This window comes from Fulmarus glacialis, unplaced genomic scaffold, assembly GCF_000690835.1.
Source record: "Fulmarus glacialis isolate BGI_N327 unplaced genomic scaffold, ASM69083v1 scaffold42561, whole genome shotgun sequence".
In the NCBI taxonomy this organism is placed as follows: Eukaryota; Metazoa; Chordata; class Aves; order Procellariiformes; family Procellariidae; genus Fulmarus; species Fulmarus glacialis.
Genome location: NW_009195529.1, coordinates 1 through 10,348, shown reverse-complemented (window position 1 = coordinate 10,348; position 10,348 = coordinate 1). Strand labels below are relative to the sequence as shown.

The 10,348-nt window shown below is 50.4% G+C and overlaps 1 protein-coding gene across 1 annotated transcript; it reads right to left on the bottom strand.

Moving 5' to 3' along the window:
* Window positions 1-3,040: 3,040 nt before the first annotated feature.
* On the bottom strand, window positions 3,041-5,629 carry FASTKD5 (FAST kinase domains 5). Its single transcript, XM_009588109.1, has 2 exons — window positions 3,430-5,629; window positions 3,041-3,369 (listed from the first exon to the last, which is right to left on the bottom strand). Exons 1-2 carry the CDS (start codon window positions 5,513-5,515, stop codon window positions 3,041-3,043), a joined length of 2,415 nt encoding a protein of 804 aa, XP_009586404.1. The 5' UTR covers window positions 5,516-5,629.
* Window positions 5,630-10,348: the final 4,719 nt, after the last annotated feature.

Here is a 10,348-nt window from a genome sequence, read left to right as displayed (position 1 = left end):
CCTGCTGCTCAACAGGGAACACAGGAACGGGGCAAGCAGAAACGAATGCTCCTCCAGTATTATTTTCCTGGCTTTCTGAGCCTGACAGGCTTCCAGTATAGGGCTGCCAGTGAAGAATTGTTCAAATAGGCTTTTGAACTGGTCTGCCTTTTGGCACCCGCATCTTGTGGGAGTAAGATTGCTGGTTTAACTACAGGCTGTGTGACAAAGCTACAGCTTCTGGTTCATTTTGAACCTGCTGCCTGGTAAATTAGCTTGCCCTCCTATCGCTGGCATTACAAAAAATGGCAAATCAACTCTCTTTGATCCCTTTCTCAGAATGACTCAAGATTTGCTCTCTCTTCTGTTTCTTCTCACATCTCTTTTTCCTGGGCTGAAGACTTCTCCCTTCCAACCTGACCAGACTGGTGAATTCGCATTTGGCAAGTCTTGGTGAGATCTTCCCTGAATGAAGGTGAGCGAGAAGAGGCACCTTCACCTCTGCATCCCTGCAAACTCATCACTTTAAGAACTCACTTCTCATGAGCCACTGCCTACTGAGATCCTGCCTACGGCGGATGCCAAATTCTCTTGTGGACCTCGCGGTCGTGCAACCTCCTCTTCCGCAGCGTGCCAGGGAAATCACGGATGGGTGCAAGTCATTCCTCAGGACAGACTCACGTCTTCTTCCAAGCCTAAGGCTGTTACTGAGGTTGCATCCTAAATCTATCCTTTTCTACCATACTCTTAATGTTCTGTGGCAATTAGCTCTGGTTAATTACAGACAATTTATTCTCTCGCTAAACTTGCCGTCTTTCAATTCAGCTGCTCCTTGTTCTGCAGCGTGAGGAGCTACGTATTTATATACAGGTATATTTTATAGGATTCTCTCCTATCTGTTTGTGACCCTGACAAACAACTCAGACTAATTTTTCCAGCTTCAACATCTCAGTAGGAAAACACATTATTCTGCATGTCCAAGTCACCTTCTTCTGAAAAGCTCTGCTACACTCTTGCTTCACAGCAAAAGTTGGTCACCGAGTTGCTTTTAGCCAGGGCTGTGGTTTTTTTACTCTTCCCATGAAAACGCAACTCAGAAGACAGACAGTGGGGGCAAAGGGACAGATTAAATGGAATGAGATTAGGACTAAGCTTCTGTGTAAAGAAAGAAAGAACTGTCTGGACACACTGTGATAAGGTAAAGGGCCTGGCTGAGGCCAGAGAAGCAGGCTGGGAACAAGAATCAGCAGGGACAGGCAAAAGCAGGTGAGAGAACCGACCAGAGGAGGAGCCAGGATCAGGTGGGGACAGTGAGCCCAGGACCCCTACGGCAAAGAGCCTGGGCTGAAGCAAGAGCTGGGGAAATGCAGACTGTAAAAAGCTCTGGAAGAAGAATGGGACAGGGCAGTGGATGTGGCTTCCCATGGCTACTGCTGCCATTACGCCCCAAACTTGTGTGGAGGTCTCCTGTGCTAGTGACAACCCAGGTGGTTGTGGCTCGAAGGAGGCTCTGAATTTACGAACACTTCAAAAATACAACACCCACAAAACCGCATTACTGAAGTCATTACTCATCAAAACAAATGACTCAAAGATCACAAAGGACTCAAAGACTATGAAGTGCCATCAGGATGTCACACAACTGTCCCATCTATCGGGTGTGTGCCTTCCCTAAGGTGAACGAAAATGTTTCAACTGAAGCAGTGAAATTCTGACCTGAAGGATTGTACTCCGTACTTTTCTATGCCAGCAAGATCCTCTGTGGTCTTGGACAACTCATTCAAAACCAGGCTTTCTGGAGCTAGTCACTAAGTGCCTTCCTGGTGTCCTACAGACGACTAGGGAGCTGCTGCAATAAGGAACGTGCATAGTGGACACTGAAGTAAGGTGCTCCATAATGCTGGGTACTTGAGGGAGAGGAAAAAACCAGCCCAGACATTTTAAACCAGGCAGCCAAAATGAGCTAATATACAGTATCTGTCTTGGGACAGCAACCTGCTTACTGCCATCTCTCTTCCCCATCCACCACCTCAGTATGCCTTGAAACGCCGCACTGCAAAATAGCCAGAACAGCTCAGCTGCCTTTGCCGCGGGAGTGGGAGTTTCACCTGCTGCTCCATGTGAAATGATCCCTGCAGCTCTGGTCAGATGCAGAGCCTGCCCTGTGCACCTCTCGGAGAGAACCACCACCTGAAAGCTCAGGAAGAAGCCAGCAACTCTGTCCTGCGAATAGCATGCAGAAATTGGACACCGGGCCCCATCCTGAGCAAGAAAATAACACGATGAGCCACACGATGACGGAGGGTGAAACCGGCTGCCTCCAGGGCAGATGCTCCACACAGCTGGAGTTTGCACTCCAGTCTGCACAGGACTCATCGTCACCCAGGCAGGGGAATCACCTCAAGGCGGATTTGTGGGCCCCATTTGGCGGCAGACGTTATCAACAGGGTCAACGGGATGCAAATCCTCTCTGCCCAGGCATCACTGAGGGCTGAGCAAGAAATTAATGTCTCAGGGTCAGAGCACCCCAACCCTCAGACCCAGCTTCCATCTCACTGCTCAGCTTTCATGCTCTGCCCTGCTCACGCAGAGCTCCTAAAGCAGAAACTCTGACCGCGTGCCCACCAGCCCCAGCTCGACGGTGATGGAAACAGTGAGGAAATATGTATGTGTGCTTCTGGTACCCAGGTCAGCCTCATGACTGAAAAACACCCCAGTTCTCTCCCAGATATCACAACAGCATTGACACTGTTCTGCTCTCAGAAAGTCACCAAATCCATCCACTTTCACTTAGGGCGGAGGAAAAAGTAATCACAGAGAAAAATGAATAGGACAGTAGTTTTTATTTGTCATGGAAGCACTTGAGGATCTATGTACAAAAGCAGAACGAGGGACACATGACTGTCAGCAAAGCAGAATTGGCTAACTTAGCAAGGCAGCCTGAGCACACAAAGGACCTGCCAAAAAATTAACCAACACTCAGAGACCATTTTAATCAGTAATCAGAAAGAGAGATGCATCTGGGAGGCTGTGTCAGCCTCTGAGCAAGCAGTACACCAGACTAGGCAGCCCTGCTAAGCAGCGCTGGGTCGAACACTTTGTAATGGAGGTAGCTCAGTTTCTCCAAACGCGTGCGTTTGAGCAGAGGAAACCATTCCCAGAAGGGAAGCTCAACCACCACATATCCCAGCCGCTGCAGCTGCCGCCGTTTCAAACAGTGCAGCCCCAAGAGTCGCTTGGAGTAGCAGCAGTAGTGGTTTCGGTTGGACACCTGAATAGCCAGTTTCACCCCCCGAGGCTGCCGATTCAGTGTAAGAGTTGGGGGGGCTTCAAAACCGCACCCCGATTTAGGCTCAACTTGCAACCTGGCATCTGCAATAAGAGCTCCACCTGAAAGTGCAGCACGATCCCCTGCACGTGGTGTTTGTGCTTCTTCCCCTCTCTCCCGACCAGGAGTCCTGGCTTCATTTTCCACTTCCACGGGAGACTGGCTATTAGATCTCCCTTTTATAAGCTGAGTCATTAAGTCATCCGTTAGACTAACTCCGATGTCTCTTAGTTTCTTATCTGCGATAGAGTCTTTTAAGTTGAAAGGGATGGGATGTCCATCCATGGCCAAATGAACCTCCAGATCACTCGATCTCGTGTGAGGCAGGATCATATGGTTTTTCACATACTCGGGGCCACCTAACACGCTCTCGAGAAGAGATGTGGCTTCCACAATTTCAGGCCTGACATAGATTTCCTGCTCTGCAAAATTCATAAGCATCTCGGTAATCTCTTGATAAAGCTGAGGTGGAAGGCGGCTGCCTTGGTAGCTTGGGCACTCAATTTCAACACTCTTACTAAGGGTGAACAGGTCCTTTTTAAGCTCATATTTACTACCTCTCGTTTTCTGGACAAACTCATCCCTCAAAGCATAGTCTATCAGCTCCTCTGGGAAGCGTTTGACAAATGCCAGGCCAAGCAAACCAGTAAGGAGGTGCTCCGGAAACTTCCCAAATTCATGGAGTTTTCTATGCATCTGCTCTATCAGGCTGGAGTAAAACTCTTCCTCGTTCGGAGGTTCATAGTCCAGGCATCCAAATGACCACAAAAACTTGGCAGCATCTTTGCTTCGGCAGTAAGTCACCTTAGAAGGCAAAGACAGGGCTACAGCAGCCATAACACCTTCGTCAAAGTAGTGTAGGGATGAACACGTAAGAGTGATGTGCATGATGCCCTGGATGTTTATTGTAGGAATCCGAGTGGGAATAACCTTCCCAAGTTCCTTCAAGAGGGGTAAGTGGTCCATGCGAGTGTAGCGGAGCATTTTAAGCACATTCACCAAAGCGTAAGTGCTCATGTCTTCCATCTGCAGGGAGACTCTGTCTGCAATTTTTCTCATGATGTGGTCAGAGACACCACTGAGGGACTTGAAGAGCCCTAAGCAGATGGCACCCACCTCCTCCAAGGTGAAGGAGTCCAAGTACTTCAAAATCGTACTCTCCACCTTCTGCATCAAGTCCGTGGGTGACCTCCGGCCTTCACCTATGATATAAACAAGCTGAACAAACTGAGGCAAAGTGAGGTCTTTCCAGTGCATGTTGGCATAGCTGAACAAAATGCTCAGGTAGGAAGGCACGCTACGCTCCAGACAGCGCCAGCAATCAGCCACCAGCAGCAGCTGGTCCAGGTTCATGTCCCACACCCGCCGGCAGAATTCGTTCTCGCACGCGTTCAGCAGAGGGTGGGTGGGTGGAACCACCAAACGAACGCAAGCCTTTAAAATATCGATGAGGTCTGAAGTACTGAACAGCCTGATGTTTTTGACAGCACAGCGACACAGTGTATTAAACCTGGGTTCGGACACCAACGCTGCGTGTTGTTCCACTGGCAAACGACTCAGCTTGCGAAAATAACCTGTGATAGTTCCTGGGCTCTGGCTGCCCTTGCATACGGCCACACTGTGTAAAATCGAGTCACCTTCTTCTAAAGGAAGGGTCTCTATCAGCTCAAACTTGTCATAGCTGAGAGATCTGTACTCAGGCCTCCCCTTCTGAAACACGCGAGGGTCCTCCTTGGAGTCATGCGTTTCTGTTTTTTCATTTTCTGCCTCCTCCTTAGTTTGTGCCGTAGAGAGCCGTGCCGAGAAGGTCTGCTCGAGGAGCGGTTTGGACTTGGGCTTTGGCAGGGCATTTCTGAGGGGTGGCAAAGCTTGAGAAGAGGCGGTACCGAATGTATGCTGAACCTGTGCGGTGCCAGGGCTGGTGAAAGTGTCACCGAGAGCCTGGCCACTGTTCCCAGCAGCATGCTGCTGGGAGGCAGCTCTGCTTTTGGCATAGGCAGATGGATTATACAATACTCTGTAGTCCAGTGGATTCAGCAACTGGATTTTAGCCGCAGATTCAGTTCCGGTGTTGGCTGTTTCTGGGTTCTCTTCCTTTTTCTGCTTACTTCTGCTGCTTCCGCTCTCGGCTTGGCACTTGGCTGTAGTCGAAAACGTAGTCACCCTGCTCAGTCTTGGAAATCTTCGGCATATTAGCACTGTAGCCATGGATCACAATTTACTGGGGTCAGAATTGCTTCCAGGTACTGAAAAAAGGGCAGACGAAGAATGAGTGGCTTCCACCTAACACGGAGCACTTTTTAATCTATCCTTTACGCTACTGAAAGTGAGGCAGTGCCAGTGCTTCCCCTAGCCAGGGCTGCTGTTTCCCTGCAAAGCCGTAAGGCAGCCACTATCAAACACCACCTCATGCAAAGGCAGTTCAAGACAAGCACCCAGGTGACCTGACATACCCACGGGGTACACGGCAGTCAGGTATTACCTGCTACTCAGCAGCTACAAGTAACCTGGCAGAGACGGTGCAATTTAAGGAAAAAGTAATCTCTTTTTCATTTTAAGAAACCCAAACTGCTTTTTTTTCATTCTAAACAATGAAAACATATTTTTGCTATAGAGCTGCAGCTCCAAGAGACTTTATGTATTCAAACAGAGCATTCTGCTACTTCAGACACCATAGTCTGAAACACCAACCACCACCTGAGAAGTTGCTGAAATATCCAGGGTACTGCACTGCTCTTTGCACCTGGAGACGGCACGTGGAGGCTGGGAGCAAAGTCTCCGCAAAAGCAGTCCGTAGAGTGAAAGCTGGCCCATAACCTGCAGATGGAGATTAGTTGAAAGGAGAAATGTGGCCCCAGAACAAAGTCAGGGAAGAGTATGGCAGAAGTAAAACAAATCATTATAAGACGCTGTAAGATCCTGAGTTGAGAAGTAGAGGGAACAGAGCTTTATGCTTCAGGGTTTTGTTTTTTAGTTTTAGGGTACAGAAGGCTTAAAAATGCCACGTGCCTTCCTAACTCCTGCCTAAACCAGCTACAGCACAGAGGGTGAGGACGAGAAATTTGTCAGGAGTTTAGCTGTGTGCTGCCAGCCTGCGCAAGCTGCCAAATGAGCCTGTTTACGATGATTCAGATGCTGATTAAAAAAAAGCACCAGGTCAGCACTCTGCGTAACACACCCTTATCCCACCACGTGTGGCCAACCCCAAAGATGCATTAGACCAGGCGTTTTCAACTTCTTCAAAATCCCTTGTGCTCTGACTACCACAGGGCACCAAGCAATGAGGAAAGCCAAAGCCTGGCAGAGATGCTGCAACTGCAATACGCATTAGCTTCTGTGCTCCCCACGTGGGGGAAATAAATCCGTTACAGGCATCCCTCTGAGCTCTGCTTATACATGTGGCTTCCCGATTAAGGCTAGATCAAGATGTCAAGTCAGTGCAGCAGCAAAATGGTTACCTTGGGGGAAGAAAAGGTGGGGCGACCACTGTGGATTTGGGGTATCTGAGTAGGAGAGGGCTGCAGTGGGATGGGGGATCACATGCAGCTCTGGCTGGATTTTTTTTCAGTACAAGAATCCCCACATCTCCCATGACCCGTTAGATGATCTATTCCTGCATCGTAATGGCGAAGCACCAGCTCCTCTCAAGGAAGGGTGAGATGGGAAGGAAGGGAGGATGGGGGGGAATCGAAATGACGGTCTTTGCTCCCTCTTGGTGCCAGATGTGGGGTGCTGCCTGCTAGGGGGATGATTCCCTGCAGCAGCCTCAGCTGTCTCTTGTGCACCCTGAACTCTCCCACAGCAGCAAAAGCAGTAACAGGAGCAGACACCTCTGATCTGGCACAGGCACAAGCAGCCTGCTGCTGTCTGCAGGCTGCTTTCTCACCAGGTAGCTTTACCTCTGTCTTGTTGGGGCTCGGCTTCTGTCTGAGGACAGGATCTCAGCACAGAGTTGGCATGGGAGCGCTCCCGATCTGCTGCAGCGCAAAGTCAAGCAGCTCAATTCTGCCCTCTGGGACCAATCATGTCGACAACCAAGGGCAACGAAGCTGGTGAAGGGTCTGGAGCACAAGTCTGATGAGGAGCGGCTGAGGGAACTGGGGCTGTTTAGCCTGGAGAAGAGGAGGCTGAGGGGAGACCTCATCGCGCTCTACAACTACCTGAAAGGAGGCTGTGGCGAGGTGGGGGTTGGTCTCTTCTCCCAGGTTACAAGTGATAGGACGAGAGGAAATGGCCTCAAGTTGTGTCAAGGGAGGTTTAGGTTGGATATTAGGAAAAACGTCTTTCCCAAAAGGGTTGTCAAGCCTTGGAACAGGCTGCCCGGGGAAGTGGTGGAATCACCATCCCTGGATGTATTTAAAAGACGTGTGGATGTGGTGCTCAGGGACATGGTTTAGTGGGCACGGTGGTGTTGGGTGGACGGTTGGACTCACTGATCTTAGAGGTCTCCTCCAACCTTAATGATTCTATGACTCGCAGTGAGGCAGCTGAGGAGACCTCGCATCGTCTGCTCCATGGGCAGAGCATGGGGGCAGCAACCGCCAGCTGGCAGGTGAGGAGAAGCTGCTGGAGCAGCAACCCTCTTAGCTGCCCCAGCAGAAGAGGTGAAAAAAGCAACCTGGGTGGAGAACAGGGGCCTCTGGGGAGAAGAAGAGGGAGGGCAAGCTGAAATGAAGATTTCTGGAAACAGCCACGCAAGGAGGAGGGTACAAGAAAGAGGCCAATGCGTTTTTAAGATGACTAGTAAATGGCTGGCAAATATTGTGAGACACTGACTAGCCACTAAGCTTGCTGGGCACCTTATTTGTCTCTCAAAGCACACCACGAGGCAGTCCCCTGGTGCAGATCAGGCTCTGCTCCAGAGTCCCCAGGCAGACCCCAGGCACTGCTGACCCTTACGGCTGTGCTACTCCCTGCCAGTCAGGCAGCCGCAAGGGCGTAAGTGTCGCCTTCCAGCGTGAGAAGTCAAATCGTGACAGGCAGGGCAGACTCTACCCCTTCCTGACTGTCTTGTGAGCGGGGGAAAGGAAAAGCCCTCTCAGAACCTGGACAGTAAAACCCAAGCCAAGAGCTGTGACACTGCGGCACAGCCCAGGCCTCGCAAAGCCATCAGAAGCAGCAAGCAGGAGCTGGATTTCAAAGCTCTCCTGTTTAGCACAAAGAAATGTTTGATAAAAGTATCAATTCTGGCTCTACTGGCTGTGATGTCCAGCCTGAACTGTCCACAAGTGACGCAATGCTGTCTTCGTGTGGCTGGAGACAGGCAGCCGAGAAGTGGGCAAGGCTCAGATCTGCGCCGTGGCTCGGGGAAGGAGACCCCAACCCCTCCGACATCATCTCCTCTTCTAGCACCTGAGCTTGTCCTGGAGAACATTTAGAGGGGCTGGTTCAAGCTGCAAAAATGATCTCGGACAAGAGAATGTTTATCCTACCTAGGCCTTCCAAGAGACTTTCCTGTCTGACTCTATTTTGCACATCTTCTATATTTTTTCTATTATTGAGAGACAGGCAAACGCTACTGACAGACCATTTATTCAAAACAAGTTCTATTTGCTGCTGAAAGGTGATATACTACCTACGAAATCCAGCACTTTGCTGTTACCAGAAACATCCCTCTCAGCAACGACAGCCCCACTTCAAAGACAGAGAACCAAAGTCACAGCGTTCGCACATGGAAGGCTCTGAAGGCGAACGTCACGAGCTGCTAAGAATACCATCCATGTAGTTTAGCGTTAAGCCGTGATGCATTTGAGAACCTATTCAGTAAAGAGACTATTTCTCTTCTCCTTTGCTCCAAATTCAGCAAAAAAAGAGAAAACCACGCGCAGGGGAGCGAGGTTGGCATTGGTCGAGATACTTCAAGCACCTTTGAAAGAAACAGGCTGGGTCCAAGTGGCTTTTCGCCCATGACTCTCACCCACCCCCAACCCAAATCTTTTGTGATCTTTCAAGTTTCTACAGTATTTCTCTTCCAACTCAACCTACACCTCTGCTTGATTTTCCTCTCTTCCTCTTACCCTGATTAATCAGCCTTCCTTCCTCCTCCCACTGCGCTTCTTCTCTTGTTCAAGCACAGCCAAACTCCTTCCCACCTCTGGGCAAGTCTCTCCAGAAACTTCACTTCCAGTGACTCCAAAAAGCCAGTCAGAAAGCGAGTTTTGGAGCGGGGCCCTGCAGGTTGCAAATGCACTTTGTGGAGGTCCTCTGGGATGGAAACATCTTTGTGCGTGTGCCTGTGTGTCACACTTACAGCTGAGTTCTCGGCCAAGAGCGCAACTGCACAGCTGAGCTTTAGCTGAACACCAGGGAAAACAACATTCCTGGAGGGATGCCACCCGCCTCGCAGTATCAGCTCTGTGAAAGGGGATATAGGTGCGCTCTGAAATGCTGTCTGTGCTTTTGGTCTCTCTGAACCAAGCAAAGGGGCTTTCAAGTAGCACCAGAAAACCCCCGCAGGACCCATGCTAGGAGCGCAACTGCACAGCTGAGCTTTAGCTGAACACCAGGGAAAACAACATTCCTGGAGGGATGCCACCCGCCTCGCAGTATCAGCTCTGTGAAAGGGGATATAGGTGCGCTCTGAAATGCTGTCTGTGCTTTTGGTCTCTCTGAACCAAGCAAAGGGGCTTTCAAGTAGCACCAGAAAACCCCCGCAGGACCCATGCTAGGAGACCCCCCCCCGCTGCAGCACACCACCCCGTCGCGTCCTTCCCCCTACCCAGCACCACTGACAGCAAAAGGGCAGACGGCATCTCCTGGGTACGTGGGAGGAACTTCAGATCCGAGCAGTGAAATGTTGGGGTAAACCAGCTCGTTTTGGCCAAGAGCCCACAGTTAACGCCTGGGCTGAAGAGAAAAATAACAGGAAAGGACTATTTTTTCTCACCAGATTACGACGTCAGACTGCAAAACCGTCACTTTTGGGGGGTTTTTTGTGTGTTTTTTCCCCCTCCCCTGTAAGTCCCCGCCCGCACCAGAAGGCACCAGGCGTGATGAAGGGCTCGGCCACCAGCAGGGGCAGAGCGTCCGCCAGGCCAGGCC